We start from the raw sequence: 18,835 nt of genomic DNA, 5'->3' as shown, positions 1-18,835 counted from the left end.
ATGCCAAACCTGGGAGTCTGGATGGTTTTCTGCTGGCTGTGAGAACCCAGCCGTGGAAAGTCTGTCAGCAGAGGTGAGAGATGGCCAGACGAGGTCAAGAAAGGGCTGAAAGAGGACAGAATGGAAGAGAGGAGAGTGTGAAGAATAAGATAGGCAGGTGCAGCCCTCGTGAGAGAGGAGGAAGGTGTGCTGGGGTCTGGGTGGAGAGGCAGGAGCAGATGAAGGCAGGATGAGAGCTAGAATAATGTGGCAGTAACATGAGCTAACGGGAACTGGTGGGTAAGTCAACATCCTGAGTGCTGGTTAACCCTCAAAACCATACTAACCATCATCCCCAAGTTACTGATGAAGAAACTGAGAGTCAGGGAGATTCAATGACTTGCCCAAGGCCACATGGCAGCTGGGATGGGATGTGAACCTGTGCGCGTGTGTGCTAAGTCACCTCAGTCATGTCCGACTCTTTGCCACTCTGTGGACTGTAGCCCACCAGGCTCCTCAGTCCATGGGATTCTCCAGGCAAGAACACTGGAGTGGGTTGACATGCCCTCCTCCAGGGGATCTGCTTGACCCAGAGATGGAACCTTATGTCTTCTCCATTGGCAGATGGGTTCTTTGCCACTAGCACCACCTGGGAAGCCCTGGGATTTGAACACAGGCAGCTAAAATTCAAGCTACTCATATATTCACTGTATTTTCCTGGATGGGAGTCAGGAGACACTGGAGGTGAGAAGGGAGTCAAACATAAATCCCACATGTCACTCAGCACTGGGTCTGGCAGGTAGTACGTACCAATAGCTGCAGGTGGGTGGAGGGGAGGTAAAGAAAAAAGAAGGGAATAGGGAGGAAGAAAGGGTAGAACAGTGGACGGATGGACGGATTAGAGGATGAATTGATGTGTGAATGGATGGGTGGGTAGATGGATGAGAGGATGGTCATTCCCATTGGTGCGTAAACCTCTAGATGGGTTCCAACTCTCCTCTGTTCCCCCCTGCACCCCCAGATCCTCTAATCCAGTTCCCAAAACTTAATTGGCACTTTTTCACTTAAGTCCACCCATTTGTACCAACTTGGGGCCATTCTCCAGAACCCAAGGAGGCCCATCTTGAGCAGCGGAGAGGAGTCCCGGGCAAGAGAGGCAGGATCCCCAGTTTCCCATCCCAGCTCTGCTACTGTGCAGCCTCGGGCCAGCCAGGCTCCTCTCTGGCGTCAGTTTCCCCACCCGCACTCTGAGCATTCAGCATAGCTTTGTCCTGAGGCCTGTCCTGAGGTGTGTCAATGGCAGGTGTGCAACTATTAAGTGACCCCTCCAGGGCAACACCTTCCAGGAGTCTCACCCATCTCTGCTTCCTGGAGCACTGACTCCTTTACCCCCTGGAAAACGCGTACTCAGCCTTCAAAATTCAACTCAGATGTCACTTCTGAGAAGTGTCCCAAAGTCAGAGAAACACAGACTCAGACAGGCTCAGAGAAACAGAGTGAAGGATGGAGGCATTTAGAAAAACAGAGAGAGGACGGGACTTCCCTAGTGGTCCAATGGATAAGACTCCATGCTCCCAATGCAGGGAGGGGGCATGAGTTCGATCCCTGATCAGGGAACGAAGATTCCACATGCCACGCATGGCATGGCCAATAAAAAAATAATAAGAAAAGAATAATAGAGAGAGGGGAAGGAAGTGGGGAGGGGGACACAGGGAGCGCCACACAGAGGCGGACAAAGGCAAGACAAGACACAGAGGTTGCCAAGGTCAACCAGTTAAGTTTGGGACACGAAGCTACAATGACTAGGCCCCAAGTCCCCTCACCTGCCAGGAGCCCTGCCTGGAGCTGGGGAGGGCGCCGGAGGCAGAGGCCAAGGCGGCCCCAGTGTGACTGGAGAACAAACCAGCCAGGAGGTGCTGAGACGAGTCATTTATTGAAAACTCAGGACTTGCCAAGGAGGCCCTAGATCTTTCTCCAAAGCAGAGTCTTGTGGCTAACCCTGCAGTCCCCACTCCAGACTGGGGGCAGAGCTGCAGGGCCGGAGCACCTGGGGGGCCCTGGGTGGATAAGGGACACTTGTACTCTCACAGACACGGGTTAGAGCCTGGGAGGGAAACTGAGGCAGGTGGGCAGGTGGGCAGGATTCTGGTGGTCAACACAGAGGGATGGCAGCCCTCTGTCAGCCTCAGGATGACACGGTCAGCACCACGGCATTCTGCAAGGAGCAATGGCTCTAGGTTAGGTCCTCTGAGCCCTTGTGCCCAACACCCCGCTATACCCCCCCACCACCCATCCAGCAACTCTGCGTCCCCTACCCCCAACACCCACCCCATGCCCTGGGGCGAGCACTGTACTGGGAACACAACCGGAACTTAGGAAGTGAATGAGTGAACAAATGAAGGAACGAGGAATAAATGACCTTCAGTGTGGGAGAGGTCACTGATTTTAGAGACTTTGGTTCAAGGGTCACTTTTCCTGTGACTTTATTGTGTGATCTTGGACCAGAAACTGGGCCTCCTACAGCCTTGGTCCTTATTTGAGAAGTAGGTCCAGCATTCCCTGATCTGCCTATCTCCTAGAGCTGTTCCAAGACTCAAAGGCGGACTGGACTGAAAAGGATTGTGAGACCATGTCCAATCTCAGCAGGAAAAAACGTCCTGATCTATTAGATAAGGCTGCCACAGGCACAGCACAGGGGAGAAACAGAAAGTGTTCTTGCTACTCCTGGACCAGGGGAACTGTGATTCTGTGAGGAAACCTGAGATCCCATCCTACAGGCCAGTCCCGTGTCTGAATTCAACAAGAAAGATCTCTGTGACTGCTTGACAATATCTGCCTTGGGCAAGTAAGGAAAAGAGTGCTAGAATGTATGTCACATATTTGCCATTCCCAAGTTAGGTAGTTTATAATCCCTGAGCAACCTAGAAAAAGGCGCAGCGACAGACCTTGCTGGAGGCAGAGCAGTCCCCTCTCCAGAGACAAGCTATAGGCCCATCAAGGCTTACTCTCTCCACCATGGGAAACTCACCTCTATGATTGCCAGGGCCGCATTGGCAAAATTGACATTGAGGATCTTAGGCAGGGGGATCCCGAAATCTAGGTTCACTGTGAAGAGGACATGGTTGAAAGCAAAGATATGTGAGGGGCTAAGGTGGGACCTGCTGACCCTATTCCACCACTTTGAGCTAGCCAATTCTCTTCTTGGAGATGCAGGTTCCTGTGAGACTCCTACTTATCCTACTAAACCCAAACAAAAATGTCCCTTTTCTCTATTGTCTTAAGGGGTTCCCTCAGCAGAGCCTCCTTGAGGTCCCCTCAGTCTCTTGCACATTCTGGGTCATTTATATTCTATTCATTTGTTATACAACTATTTCCATCTGGATTGTGAGCCTGAAGACACGATCCACGTCAGATAGCTCTTGACGCCCAGAGTTGGGCATGATGTAGTAGCTATCCATATTGTTTGACTGGAAACAGTCCTGGTTTCTGCATCTTAGAAAGGGGGATCAAGCCCTCTCCAACCTCAGTGTCTATTAAGAACAACGGAGAATGATCAAATCACTTTGCTGTACACTTGAAATTAACACAACATTATAAATTAACTATACTTCAATTTTTAAAAAAAAGAATAATGGAGAGAGGCAACGGATTTGGCAGTCCTGAGTTCAGACACTCTATGTGTCCAAGAAGACACTTAAGGCTGCGCTTACCATTGACCTTTGGCACATAAGCTAGCCGGACCACGTTGCTGAGCCATTCTTCTAAACGGGACGCCTGCAACAGAGCATGCAGAGAGGCTGGAAGGGGTGGCTTTGCAGGGAGCAGTACCACCCTTCCCAGGGAGAAAAGTCCAGAGGTCCAGCTGCCCCAGCCTCCCCACAAGCCTGACGACACAGCTCCTAGTGGGCACAGGAACTGCTGGGGTGGGCAGTCCAGCAGTGACCCCAAAGGGGACTCTGATTTAGGCAGGCTTCACTCTGGGCCCCATGAGCTTGGAAGGGCTGCTCTCCTGGAGGAAGGATCTGGGGCACCTGGTGGAGGCCTGTGTCTGAGAAAGAGGGAGGAAATGAGTTCAGCTCCAGTAACTCTGTGTGGTCTGACCTTAGATTCCTAGGAGCTGAGAAACCCTTAGAATGATCTAGAATCTGAAACCATCATGAAATTGTAGAACCTCAGAACTTTGTAAGAAGCAGGAAACTAAAGGCTCCGTGAGTCTCTGAAATGTTAGAACTTTCTGAGTTCAGGGACCTTATTACTTGTGTGAAGTTTCAGAATTTCGAGCCCTTGTGAGATTCTACACACTTGCAACTTTGTGAGGTTCCAAGATTTTGAAAGATCGTGAGATTCACTTTCCTAAGACAATGACTTTGACAAGTGAGTGCACGTGTGTGCATGCACATATAGAGACACACACCGGCCCGGATGTTTGTCCACTTTGTCTTTTTGGGGCAGAGCCCAGACTGGGGCTAGCTCAGTCATATGGCCTGACTCATCCTGCCTCCTTTCCACCCCACTTGTAGACCCTCACCACCACCAAACTGCCCAGCCTCCCAGGAACTTACATCAAAGGTGTGGGCAGAGGAGGACGCCAGCTTGACGCTGAGCCTGGTGGAGAGAAGAGAGATGTTGAGGGGCCCCAGCACCTACCACACCCCGGCCTGCCCCATCCTTAGCTCTCCAGGATCAGGAAACAGGGTTACAGGCCCAACTCTGCCTCCGTTCAGCCTTGACTCGGGGTCTCAGTTTTCCTACCTGTAAAATGGGCTTGGAGGGGGCTAACCTCCTTCTGAAATGTCATGACTGCCACTTCCAACTCCATGGCCCTGGAACCTTGATCTGACTCCCACTTGTTTGACTGACACTTTCTGAGGAGTAGCCCTCCCATAGACTGAGCCCTGGATACAGGGTGTGCTGCACCCCACAGCTGCTCACTAACAGCAATAAACCACCAATGGATCACAGCTGGCCCACACAAAGGTCCAGGGCCAGAGCCCGGACACACATCTCTTCTTCTGAAGAGCTGAAGCTTCGACAGCCACCAGGAAGAGGAGATGAACCCTGGCAGTGGGTGAGGTCTTTGTCAAGTTTAGAAATGGAGGGGTGGTAGAGCCTTGCAGGTGGAGGACAGGCGGGGGGGATGGTGGGGGCAGTCGCAGCCTGAGGGGCAGGCAGGGATCAGGTGAGCACCGGGTGCCTATGGCACAGGGCAGTCAGATCTCAGAGTCCCCTGGGAGAATTCCTGCATCCTGCTTCCAGGGGAGGGACGGAGAGGCCCCAGGCCCCAGGCCAAGATGAGAGCGCTGGGCCTGGAGACAGAGGCCTACACAGAGGACTTGCCTCCAGGAACAATGCATTTTTGGAGCCTAGGCTTTGCAAACTGTAAAGTGCAGTGCATGCATAAGGAAGGATTGTCATCAACCTCACCCTCTCGGTTATTATGATTATCATGAGGCCTAGTTAACAGAGGCGAGGAGAAACTAGAGAAATAGCTAGTCCACATGAATAACAAAGCATCTGACCACATTCAAGGACAGGTATCTCCATGGCCTGCCTCTAGGGATGATAACTCAGAAGTCTGGACTCCACCTTTGCAGCAGGTTTATCTCCAGGGCCAGGTTTTGAGCAGGTGCAGTGGAAGATGCCCACTCTGGAGCTGATTCTCTGAGCCCTAGTTGCCTCATCTGTAAAATGGGTTAAGACCACCCCTTCCCAGCAGGTTCCAGAGGCAAGGAAGATGCTGGCCAAACAAACACCTGCAATTCAGCTGCCTCTCAATAAAGGGTTTTTTGCTAGTCCCTAATTCTTTTTTTTTTTTTTAAGTCCTTATTGAATTTGTTACAACATTGCTTCTGTTTTACATTCTGGTTTTTGGGCCATGAGGCATGTGGGATCTTAGTGACTCAAACAGGGATCGAACCCACATCCCCTGCATTGAAAGGTGAAGTCTTAACCACTAGACCACTAGGGAAGTCCCCCTAATTCTTGTTCATAAAGACAACACCCAGGATCCCACGTTACCGTTCCAGGGATAGTGAAATGTGCAGCTTGGTAGCCGAGGGAGCCAGCTGGGCATTTAAAGTCATCACCTGCATAAGAAGAGCAGGCAGAGATTGTGCCAAATTCGACAAAAGGAGTTTGAAGACAGGTCTGCCTTGGCCAACAGGTGACTTTCCAACATTCATTTCCTCCACTACCCCTTGCTGAGGCCCTACTGTGTGTTCATGTCCATGCTGGGCTACGAGGAGGTCAATTGAAGATTCTGGTGCTCAGGAACCGGAGTACTGAGGGCTATCAGTGTTGGATGCGAAGGAGTCCTGGGGCGGCAGGCGCTTGGACAGACCCTCAATCCCGCCTGCAGTGGGCGAGGGAAGGCATCGCCCATGAGGTGACCCCTGTGCTGAATCCTGGAAGACGAGGAGTTAGCCAAAGGAAGGGGAGAAACGTGGTGGTCCCTGCACCAACAAGGGCAAGGTGGGGGAACCTGGCAGCCCTGAGTAACTGGCTTAGGGCGCAAGCCTGGGAAAAGCAGAAGAGTGAGGCCGGGGGTGGGGGACGGGGCAAGGAATGGTGTCAAGCCATGTGGGGCCAGGGCAGAGAGCGAGCAGGGTAGGCACTGCCTCTGCCCAGATGTATGGTTGGGGAAACTAGCAGAGGTGGGGTGGAGGGGAGCAGACTGGAGGTGGGGGGCCAGGGGGAGCTGGAGGGTCATCCAAGAGATATCTGAGCACAGGGAGGCTAGGCTGCTGCTGCTGCTGCTGCTAAGTCACTTCAATCGTGTCCGACTCTGTGCGACCCCATAAACAGCGGGGACAATTCCTGAGATCCTCAGGAAGCACCTGGGACACATGTGTGATGAGAGAGCAGGCAGGAGTCCGAAGCTCAGGTGACGACAGTGGGGGAGGGCTTCCTGTGCTGTGTCCCGTGGGGCCCCCCACCCCAAGATCCACAGCCTGGAGTGGGTTAGCCCTACTCAGAACCCCAGTGCCGGCTCCCACCCCTCAGCCACTCACCCCATTCAGCTGGAATAAGGCTTCATGGGCCCCTTTAGGAAGGTAGGACAGCACATGGATGGTAGTTGGGATGGAGACCGTGGCCTTGTGATTCTGAAGCGTGACCGTGGGCGCTTTCTTCACCCGCAAGGAGAGCAGGAGCTGCTGGCCTGGGGGCAGCTTCCGCAGGGCCTGGAGAGAAGCAAGGGCAGAGCAGGGGGCATGGGGGCATCTTAGATGCCCCACTAATAGAATCGATCGGTCAGTCAATCAACAAACACTCATTGAGCACCTAGTGGGTACCAGTATTGAGCTGGGAGCTGTGGTAACAACTTGAACCAGACAGATCTGGTCTCAGCCCCCTTGAGGCTGACATTATGGAACAGCCCAATCAGAGTCAAAATCACCCCTAGGACACACGTTATTACACAATGTAAAAAAAGAAAAGAAAACAAAAAATCTTCTTATGCCCGTAGTCCGTGCGTGATCCATCCTCTGCCCTCCTATCTAGCCTCCCACCACTGGCTCCTATTCTCTTCTCTCTTGGACTCACTGACCACTTCGTCGTTCCTCCAAGCAGCCAGGCTCCTACCTCAGGACCTTTGCACTTGCTGTTCCCTCTGCTGGAAATGTCTTCTCCAGACACCTGCATGGTTCCCTCCCTCCCCTCTTTCAGCCTTCAGCTCACATGTCACCTCCTCAGTGAGGCCTTTTGCAGGGTACCCTCCACCTTCTGACATTGTATATATTCTGGTTATTTATTTGTTCAATGTCTGTCCCTCCCATCGCAATGGCAGCACCTAGAACACAAAGACTTTTACCTACTTCTCACTGTCTGCCCCTTCCACATGCCCAACACCTAGCACAGGGCTGGTACATCATTCAGATTCCCACAGCTGGAAAGAAGCTGTTCAGCCCCAGTTGGAGGAATGGGAGAACTGAGGGCCAGGCCCTGTGGTCATGTATTGACTGATGCCCACTAGTCAAATCTCCCTGAATCTTCTCCTTTCTCTTCCTTCTCCAAGGTCACTGCCCTGAGTCTTCTCTCTGGGGACAAGAACACTGAGACTAAGATGAAGTCAGACAGTTGGAGGGAGGGGGCTAGGGTCATTTGGAAAGAAACTCCTGTCCTCTGCTTGACAGAGGAGCAACAGACTGGGGACAAATGCCCAGTTGACTTCTGGTGAAGTTAAACCCTGGTCCTTTCCTCTCTAAGCAAAATCTACTATCAGGAAAGGATATGGGGTTAGTCAATCACACTTTAGTGTGAATTTGAACTCAACATTCAGTTGCCTGTAGAGCTGTATTGAGAAAGATTCTGGAGTCCATTCAGGGTCATGAGGAAAGACCTACCATGAATAAAGTCCAAGAGAGGGTCACTCACCTCAGGGACCAAAGCTGCCAGGTCTGTAGTTGTCAGTGGGACATTGCTGGGAACCTGGACCGGAGACCAAATGGGAGGGGGGATAAACACAGAGCCGAGAGGGATCCCTCAGCACAAAGTAGCTTCCTCCTACCCAACTACATACATGCATCTCCACAGACACTCATGTTCCTTCTATCAACCAATGATGAGTGCTTACTACCTGCCAGACACATGCTAAGGGCTTTCTGAACCTTCACTCATTCCACCTTTATAACTGCTCCAGGAAGTGGGTGCTATGATTACTCCCATTTTACAGATGAAAAACCTGAGGTTCCTATCCAGGCTCATAAGTTGGTAAATGGTGGCACCAGGCTTTGACCTGGGCAGGCTAATTCTAGAACTTTTAAACTGCCCTACCAGTTTGAAGGCTCAGGAATCTGACCCCACATATTTTTGCTTTTTACCCCAAAATATTCTCAAATACTATAAATTTGTTTCCATCATTTACAAATCAGAACATTTCACATAAATTTGCAGTTTCTAACTTTAAAAAATTGGAAAATCTGGTCACATCTGGCTACCAGCTCAAGGCCCTATTCCAATCACCCCACAGGCCTTCAGCGTGGGGTGGTTGGACCCCACATATAGGAAGAGATGTTCCCTTGGGCTGAGCTGCAGGCGAGGGGCCCAAGTGGCTCAGAGTTCACTGCCTTTGAACCAGGCTCAGACCAAGAAAATGTCTCTGGGTAAGGCTTCTGGGCTGGGACTTCCAGATATCTATGAGGGTGTGAGAGGGGCCAGAAGGGAAACAGACATGTCTGAAACTTCAGAATAAATGTCCAATGTCCAAATGTCATGAAGAGCATAGCTGGTGACATCATTAACTTCCCCAAGCCCCACAAAACCATTAAGGTGCCGCCCGAGGAGGACCCCACATCCCAGGTGACCATGCCTCTGTACCTCTTTAACACTGTGTTTGGGCTCTATATACCTTTGGTATAGTTCAACCCAAGTTTTCTTCTCTTCAACTCAAATATGCTCTTGAGAGAGTAGTGGGAATGTTAGCCATTCACACTTCAGTAAAAATTGAGCATTGACTCTACAAGAGCTCATCTGGTGCAGGGATAGAAAACTGGCTACATTTCATATGCCAGTTTTGACCAATTCAAAGTAACTTCTTGAGCATTATGTTGAGAAAGACTCAGAAGTCCCATTCAGGTTTAGCCAAATAGAGGCCATTATCAATTAGCAATGTCTGCCACAAGGGCAAGCATGGACATGTACCTGCTATAAACCTGTCCAAGTCTCTCTGATTATAAGAAGGAGGCTCATCAGGGCTGAACAGTGATGAGGTTCAGCTAGGTGACAGCTAACATCACTAAGACCCAGCAGGGCAGGTTGCCATACTTACCAGCTCAGGGGTGATGTCCAGGTCAAGGGCACCACTTGTCTGCAGGAGCCCAAACATGGTGTTAAAGAGGAACAGAGGCACGGTCACCTGGGATGTGTGGTCCTCCTTGGGCGGCACCTTGATGGGGTTGTGGGGCTTGGGGAAGTCGACGATGTCACCAGCTACACTCTTCACGATGGGCTGCAGAGGTGGGAGACGGGGTGCAGCAGATCTCAGGGCAGCTCACTCACCTGGCTCTGACTCAGCATCCCCTTCCTGGCCTCCACTGGGACCTCACCCACCCCCAGTGGTGGGCAGGGCCTTGGTGGGCACTTACGTTGACGTCCAGCTCTATGTACTGGTTGGAGATAAGAGGCAGTGTGGCCAGAGTGAATTCCACAGACCCAAGAGCCCCGAGGGGCACCAGGCCTGGATGAGGAGGGGAGGAAAGAGAAAGGCCCCATGAGCCCAGCCCTACCTCTATTTATTGAGCGCCTGCTGAATGCCTAGCACTCTAATGAGTATTCACCTAGGCACTACTGTCATCCCTATTTTACAGATATGGAAACTGAGGCTTTAACAGAGGAAGTCACTAGCCCCAAGCCACACAAGCCACAGAGTAACAAAGCCAAGTTTCCTGTTTTCCAGAGCTGCTGCCACTAACCACGTCATTGCCCTGCCTCTCATATAACACCACATACAGAGATATATCTGCCCCCAGGTTTTCTATCCTAATCCTAGTTAAGCATTTTTATACTTTTTTCAAGGCCCATTTGTGAATACAAAAGGCATCCATGTCTCCATAAGGCTCAGAGAGGCTGGGGGCCACTGTGGCTGAGGGGTCCTGGGTTCCTTATGTAAGCTCTGGACCTCGGTCATCTTGTCTGTCCAGATAATAATAACATCTGCCTCACACTTCTGACAGTGCCAGACACCCCACCGGTGCTCAGAGAGTGGCCTGAAGCCCAGACAGACAGAGACCTGGAAGGCTCCGCGTCTCCTCACCCCGGTGAACCGGCCCCAGCCCAGAACTCCACCATGAGGCCTCCTCATCATGGCGGCCTCATCAGTCTGAGGAAGACGTGAAAGGTCCCAGAATTCTGCCCCATCCTCTCCCCTGGTACTCCATCTGTTGGGGTAATGGGGTGGAGAGGCAAGAGCAGGTACAGAGGAGGAGCAGGGCGGACCCTAACTTACCCAGCACGGCCCCCAGGAGCTCATTCACCACGCCCAGCACACTGTCCACCACGGGGCACAGCTGTGTCCAGGGGAGACAGGAGTTAACAGGAGCATAAGAGTGGGCCCCAGCCTGGTGCAGAGAATCACCGCGTTTTCTTTAAATTATTTGCTACGGGGTCCCGGGGACCGAGGCAGGGCAGATGATGGAGATGGATAGGGGGGCACACAGGTGGGAGGCATGGATGGGTTGGAGCTTGAAGTGTCAGGGGGCAGAGTGGGTGGTGCAGAGGGCCAGTTACGTGGGACCCCTCAGAACACCTTGGAGGATGCTGGCGGGACCTGGGGACACATTCCAAAGGCTCGCTGGGGCGTGGGGACAAGGCCCTCCCCAGAGGAAACAAATGGCTATTTTCTCCAAGGTCTCAGGCCCGCCCCCCCCCCCCCCACCCTGCCATCTAGGTGAATGCCCAGAGACCTATCCCACAATCCAGATCCCACAGAACGGCACCTCCTAACCTCCACCCAGAGTCAGGCCTGGCCCAGGGCATCCGCTATACACACCATCCTGGGTTTCCTGAAAAACCCCTGGGCTGTGACAACAGGGAGCAAGCAGTTTGGATTCCAGAATCCTATCACAGAATCTGAGTCCACCGCAGCAAGAACCAAAGGAGGCCCAGCCCAGCCCCTTCTCTCACTCAGCCCCTTCATTCTACAGCTGGGGCCAGAGGAGAGAGGCGACCTGTCCAAGGTCACAGCTGTTCTCAGAAAGACAAGAGAAGGCTGTCTTTTCATTTAAACTTGGAGTCCCTAACTCCAGGGCTTCTGGGGTCAGACACATCACAGAAAGGAGAGGAGACCAGAGGGGCTGTGATGGGAGGAGGTGAGCAGCCCCTTGGAGACCAGCTGTGTGCCGCCTGCAGGAAGGAGGTACGTGCAGCTAGGATGGCTGATAGCAAAAGAGAAGCCAGAAATCGGATTGCCGAGAGAAGCCTCCAGTATCTAAATGCCAGTCATTAACTCTTATTTTTAAAACTTCTTTGAGTCACATAAATCCTGTCTTGAAGCCAATTGTCCAGAGACCCCAGTTACTGGCTCTGACTTAAATGTAGCTTCAACACCCCTTGTTGAAATTGACTTGAGATGGGCCTGGGCCACTGGGAGCTTTCCTTCTCCCCCTGAGCTGCTTTTCTGATTGGATTCTTGAAGCCCAGAGCAGTTTTGTCAACATCAGTCTCCCATACCCTTGCTACCTCCACGGTTGTTCTTAACAAGGACTGACAAGAGAGGTCCAGCCAGGACTGGCAATCAGAAAGCCTGACTACTTTTTGCTGGCTGTGTGACCTCAGCAAGCCACTCCCCTCTCCATCCTTAACAAAATGGAGCTTTGGCCAGACCAGCTTAAGTGTGGTTCAAGGGACGGCAGGGGCGGGCAGGAGCATCCTGGAGCAGTTTCATCATATCGTGTTTAACGCTGCATCATGTCTTAATATATGGGCTTCCCTGGTGGCTCAGCAGTAAAGAATCTGCTTGCAATGCAGGAGATGTGGGTTCAATCCCTGGGGCAGGAAGATCCCCTGGAGAAGGAAATGGCAACCCACTCCAGCATTCTTGCCTGGAAAATCCCATGGACATAGGAGCCTGGCAGGCTATAGTCCAGAGAATCACAAAGAGTCGGACCTGACTGAGCGACTGAGTGCACACACACACACACACACACACACACAAACATCTTAATATACATACATGTGATCTCCTTAGTCGTGTTTGCTAAGCACTGGGCTTTGTTTAAAATCATTGAGTGACCCAATTTTAATTCAAATCTAGTTTAAAGGAAAATATAAAGTCAATAACAATACAGGTGACAAAGACAAAGCAGGGGGTAAGAAAGGGACTTGGATTGGAAAGCAGGTCATCGGAAGCTGTACATTTAGGGTTCAGAGGTCTGGGGACAGACTGTGCCAGTCCACCTACAGACTGGCAGGCGGCACCTGGGAGGCCCATGGGCAGGCCAGGATGGGATTACCTGATGGGCGGGGAAGGAAAGACCAGCCTAATCCTGCCTGGCGCCCAGATTAATGCAAAGCTGGGGAGGAGGGGCACAGCCCAGGGGAGGGGGTGTGCCTGGTCTGTGGCCCCCACACTCACCAATTCTGGCAGCACCTTGAAGAGTGTCTGTTCCACGACCCCAAAGAGCGGTGCAGGCAGCAACCTGGGCAGAATGAGACGCGTGAAGGTGTGGTCACCACACAGGGACGGCGCCAACTCAGATGAAGGGGCAGCGTGGGCACTGGGAGCTCAGGACATCACCCGTCTCCTCTCCTGGTGGGCTTGACTGGGACTTAGGGAGCTGGGTTTAAATCTTGGCTCTGCCTCACCATGGGGCCCAGAGGAGGATTTTCGTTTCCCCATCCATACAGTGCCTGCTTTAGAGAGAGCTGCTGCCACTGAGATCAAATGCGAGTGTACACGGGTCTAGCGCTCAATAAATGTCTGTTCCCTTCGTCTCCCCCAGTACGTATAGACAAGTGACATTTGGGTCAACAACAGCACGTGGCTTAGGGTGAGGATTCAGTAAGTATTTGTTGAATGAATGAATGAATGTCTGAGGGGGTGGTCTGAGGATGTGCATGGAGATGGACTTAGGTCTGTTTGGAGATGATGGGTGTACAGAGGGAGGGTGACAACCACAGAACCACAATCACAGGACACCAGCACCCTCCTGAGCTCCACCCACTCCAAGCCACCTCTAGCCCAGAGGAGCAGGATGGAGCCACTGGGATTTAAGGAGCCCAAGACCCTGCCTGGAAGCCCCTTATTAAGGCTCTTCTGCAGATAGAACCAGAGAAGGCAATGGCAACCCACTCCAGTACTCTTGCCTGGAAAATCCCATGGACGGAGGAGCCTGGTAGGCTACAGTCCATGGGGTCGCTAAGAGTCGGACACAACTGAGCGACTTCGCTTTCACTTTTCACTTTCATGCATTGGAGAAGGAAATGGCAACCCACTCCAGTGTTCTTGCCTAGAGAATCCCAGGGACAGAGGAGCCTGGTGGGCTGCCATCTATGGGGTCACACAGAGTCGGACACAACTGAAGCAACTTAGCAGCAGCAGCAGACAGAACCAACCCTGGTTCACCCTGTTCTTGGAAACTAACACAGAGCTGTCTGATCACCCATCACTGTGCAGAGGCCACCCAGCAAAGGTGGGGTGTGGGTGTGGGGTTTGGTCTGGAATGGAGAGACTAACAGGGGCTGACTCAAAGTTGGAAGGGGTAGGGGCGGACAGCAGATGACAGTAGGGGCAGGAGCAGAGTGCTGCAAGAAAGACTTGGACCTGAGTCCAGAGACCAGTTTATCTCCACACTTGCTGCAATGTAGGTGTGTGACCTTGGGTAAATCCCTAGCCCTCTTTGGGCTTCAGCTGCCCCATGGTGGAAGGGTCACTGTGACCTGAACGCCTGGAGTGAGGTGGATATAAAGGTGCCAGAGACTTTGGGATCATTAAATTTAGGTGCTCATTATACAGATAGGGACATGGAAGCCCAGACAAGGGACAGGGATCCCCTGGGGTCACACAGCAAGTCAGAGGCTGAGCTGGGTCTCTGACATGCTACAAGCAGAAACTCAATTCCCCACAGATGGAGGGACCCCCATTGGCCCTTGTTCTTTCTGGAAGAAAGGAGGCAGGCTCTCCGGGCCTGGAGAAGTGGGATGCTCAGGCGCGGGACTTGCAAGCTGGGGGCTGGACCAGAGTCCTTGTCCGTGGTGGGCCTCAGTTTACAAGTCTGTGCCATGGGCTGATGCGGTGAGAGGGGCAGAGGCAGGGTGAACTCAAGCCCCGCCCAGCTAGCCAAGGAGACCCCGAGGAGTCCTATCAGGTCTGGACGCCGGGAGCCACCCAACTAGGGCTCCAGCCCGCGGACTCACCCCGTGAGCAAGCTGATGTGTCCCAGGAGCGTGCTGCAGCGCTTGAGGATAAGGATGGGCGTACCCCGCGCGCTCACGCCCAGCGCCACCCGCGATGACACGTTCACTTCTGCGGCCAGCTGCAGGAGGCCCCCCAGGGGGCTGCGAGACCAGAAACTGGGGGCGTGACCAGGCGGCCAAGGCCCCACCCACCAGGGCCGCCTCAGCCGCGCCCATTCTGGGGCAGCTGACCAGGGATCTGATGGGCGGCGGAGGGGGTAAACTTGCGAGGGGGTCTAGTCCCCGCCCCTTCTCTCCCCACAGCCTCCCTGCCCTTTCGCACGCCCCTGCGCCCCCTCCGTCACCCCCACCAGTGACCTCTCTCAAGGAGAGAGATGGAAGTCCCTGGACGTCCGTGGGATGGAGATCCCTGGAGAGTGGGATCCAGGGAGCGAATAGGAAAGCAGGAGTCCCTTGGGAAGGAAGTAGGGTGGGAGGAAATAGGGGTTGAGGGGTGAGCCTGCGGAGACAATAGGGTAGGGGGTCCCCAGTGGGGTGGCGTGGGGAGCAGTAGGGTAGAGGCCCAGGGGCACACTCACCCGGAACCATGCAGGCCCACCTTGGTGTGCAGGTTCAGCTGCACCCCAAACCCTGGCAGCAGCTTCACAGACACCTTTGGCAGTGTGACTTCCTCCACCTTCAGCCTGCGGGGAGGACAGGGCCACTGACACACCCACGCCCCGGTCCCTTAGTGCCTGGACCCACCCAGGCCAGGCTGCTCAGGGCAGAGGTCTTTGGAGCAGACTCTTGAAGAGGAGGGAGGGAGCCATGGAGATAGAGGATTAGCCCAGAGAGATTGAGCAACTTGCCCCAGGTCACACAGTCATTGAAACTGACCCCAGAGCTGGAACCCTCAACCACAGGGACATGCTGCCTGACATTCAGTAGACCCCTTCTTTTCTGACTCAGTTTCTAGGACTCCCTGTCTAAGGCTCCCCATGACATTTCCACTGCCTTCCAACAAATTTAAAAAGTCAACCTCTTCTCTATTCCCTGAAGCAAAGAAAAGACCAGGCTACATGTACAGCACACAGGAGGTAGGCAGTCACGCGGCCACATTGTGAGGACTCACCCAGAAAGCTCCTCAACAACGCCAAAAACCCCTCCGTAGCCCAGCAGGCCACCTCCTCCGAGCAGGCCCCCAGAGCCCAGGAGGCCCTGGTTCACAGATGTGACTGTCCCCAGCACGTTCTGCAGAATGGGCCCGCCGACCAGCGAGTTCTGGATGGCTGCAAAGAGGGGCGTGTGTGGAGGGGGAACAGAAGGTTCATATTACAGATGAGGAAACTAGGGCCCAGAGAGGGGCAAAGTCACATAGCAAATCGGGTTTGGGGCCAACAGTAGGACAAGGGCTCCTGGACATTGGACCACCCGGTAGCATTGAAAGGGAGGAGCAAAAGTAAAGGAAGGAGCACCCAGCCACCAGAGCTTGAGCAAACGGGAGGAGGCAGCCCCTCCTGGACATGACTGGCCTGACTCTACATGGATTGTGAGAAGGGCAAGATGGAAGGGACCGTCTCGTGGAGGTTGGGACGGCCAGGGGAGCTTCCGGGAAGCATTTGCTCTTCACAGCCATAGTCATTCTGGGCCGTTGAGACCCTGGAGCCCCAAATGCCTAATAGAGTTCCCCCACCACAGAAATGGGGGAGCAGAAATGCTGGCCCCGCCAGCACCCTCCCCTGGACCTCCTCAACCCTGCCCATCCCCATCCCTCAGGGAGACTCAAACCCTGCTTGCTCATCCAGTCCAGTTCCCCTCTCAGAAGAGAGTGAACTATCACCCACTGGAGCCTGCACACCAACCTTTAAGCCCCTGAACTCTACATAGTTGGGAATAGAACACTGTTCTCGTCTACCCCCTGAAGCATAAACATGTAAGTCTATCTATGAGACAGTTTACCCTGCAGCTGGATCCTCACGCCCTGCCCCACCTTGGGCTCACCTTTGCCGAGTTCATCCTTGTCGATCCGAGCAAGGGTGCCCACCGTCTCAAGCAGCCCCTGGCACGGAGTCACCAGAGCCCAGAGGAGAAGCAGGGACCACACGCCCAACATTGTCGGCATCACACCTACCGAGAACGGAAGCAGGAACCTGGGGCCATCCTTGTGCCCAGGCCTTCTCCTCCTTGTGCCCCTTCACCAGCCAGGGGCCCTCCCACCCGCCTGGCACAGCTCAAGTCCAGCTTCACTCCCAGGAAAGCCCTCTCCCTCCAATCTGAGCAGCAGCTAACACGTCTGAATTTAAAGTCTTAGTCGTCTGTGGTCCCAGGGAGCCTGGACCTGGCTCAGAGACAGCCACAGAGGGCCTTCCTTTCCAGAACAGTAGGACAGGAGCTCTTTTTCCTGGACCACTTTCCCATTGGCTCAGGGGGCCATTTCAGAAGGTGTGGCTGATTGGAGACATTCAGCAGATAGATTTAACAAGTCCTGTTTCACTCCTGCCTCCCTTGCCTCTTGGACTGCAAGGAAATCAAACCAGTCAATCCTAAAGGAAATCAACCCTGAATATTCGTTGGAAGGACTGTTACTGAAGCTCCAATATTTTGGCCACCTGATGCGACCAGCTGACTCACTGGAAAAGACTGATGAAGGGAAAGAATGAGGGCAGGAGGAGAAGGGGGAGACAAATGGTTGATGGCATCACTGACTCAATGAACATGAGTTTGAGTGGACTCCAGGAGATCGCGAAGGACAGAGGAGCCTGACATGCTGCAGTCCCTGGAGTCACAAAGAGTCGGACACGATTTAGTGACTGAAAGTAACAGCAAACCCTGCCTCTATCCTGGACTGATGTTGAAAGGAACAAGATAGGCGGTGACAGCATAGCTAACATTAGTTTCATAGGTTGGGATTTTTCTGTATGAAGTTCCATATCTGCCAACCCAATTACATACCCATCTATCCCCTTACATCACCCCTGCTTAAACTCTTCAGTGTTCCCCCACTGCCCTGGGTATAAAACCCAGGCTCCTTACTGTTACCCACAAGGACCCTACCTGCCTCTTTACCTTCTCTGTCTTAACCATGACAAGCTCCTTCCACCTTAGGGCCTTTGCACGTGCTATTCTTTCTGTTAGGGAGGTTCTTCCTCTGGACTGACTCCTCACCTTTCAGGTTCTGAATAAATGTCACCTACTTGGAGAGGCCTCCCTTCTTTACTTTGTCTAAAGAAATCTGTCTGTCAGTAAACACCACCCGGAATATATGCTTGAAGGCAGTTTGCCACCATGCATCGTGTTTGTGTTCTCATGTGCCATTTCTGTGAGTTCCCTGGGGGCAGGGACTGTTTCTAGGGTTTCTGTGCATGGTTGTGTGTTGGAGCAGGTGCTGGCTGAGGGGGCAAGAGTAGATGGAAATCCAGCCCCACTATACTCGCCAACTGTTTGCCTTGGCGCAGGCTCTGTCTCCCCAAGAAGACACATTTTCCTCTCGCACAGAGGTGCTTACGGTCTCTATAGGGACCAACCACTAGCTCAGCAGGGCTGGTCCCAGAGTGGCTCCCTGTAACCTCGACTCTCTCATAGAAGGAAATATTCCCACAACAGGAAACCACTCAGGATCAGTGGTTCAGGCAAAAATGGGCACCTCTTGAGCCTAGGAAAATTTTGCCCTCAGCCCATGAATCCCTGCCTTTGCCCCCTCGCTGAGCCCCGTTTTCCCATCTGCAAAATGGACTTTTTCTCCCATTATCTTTCAGGTACCCGCAGTGTTCTCCTAGGGAGAATTCTTTCAGGGCCCATTATTCAGATGGGACAGCAGGATGGTTACAGGGTCAACAACCGGGGATCTGGATAAAGTTGTGGCTCCGCAGGCTGTCTTACCCTCTCCTGCAGCTCCACGAGGAGTGAATGGGGGCTTCCGGCCTCCTGACAGCTCCTCCACCCTATCGGGTCCGGGGTCCGCCCTTATATGCCCACAGTGCCTCTGGGGACACAAAGGGGGTGCAGCCGCCAGAAACCCGTCAATGTG

General features: G+C 53.1%; 1 protein-coding gene across 1 annotated transcript; it reads right to left on the bottom strand.

Moving 5' to 3' along the window:
- Positions 1–1,901: 1,901 nt before the first annotated feature.
- On the bottom strand, positions 1,902–16,921 carry BPIFB3 (BPI fold containing family B member 3). Its single transcript, XM_061125685.1, has 15 exons — positions 16,768–16,921; positions 15,941–16,097; positions 15,408–15,512; positions 14,830–14,970; positions 13,049–13,112; positions 10,922–10,982; positions 10,062–10,153; positions 9,746–9,925; positions 8,353–8,406; positions 6,990–7,160; positions 5,998–6,065; positions 4,542–4,584; positions 3,690–3,753; positions 3,008–3,084; positions 1,902–2,194 (listed from the first exon to the last, which is right to left on the bottom strand). Exons 1-15 carry the CDS (start codon positions 16,919–16,921, stop codon positions 2,165–2,167), a joined length of 1,461 nt encoding a protein of 486 aa, XP_060981668.1. The 3' UTR covers positions 1,902–2,164.
- Positions 16,922–18,835: the final 1,914 nt, after the last annotated feature.

Source organism: Dama dama, chromosome 23 (assembly GCF_033118175.1).
Source record: "Dama dama isolate Ldn47 chromosome 23, ASM3311817v1, whole genome shotgun sequence".
NCBI classification, from domain to species: domain Eukaryota; kingdom Metazoa; phylum Chordata; class Mammalia; order Artiodactyla; family Cervidae; genus Dama; species Dama dama.
This window is presented reverse-complemented; position numbering and strand designations above follow the sequence as displayed.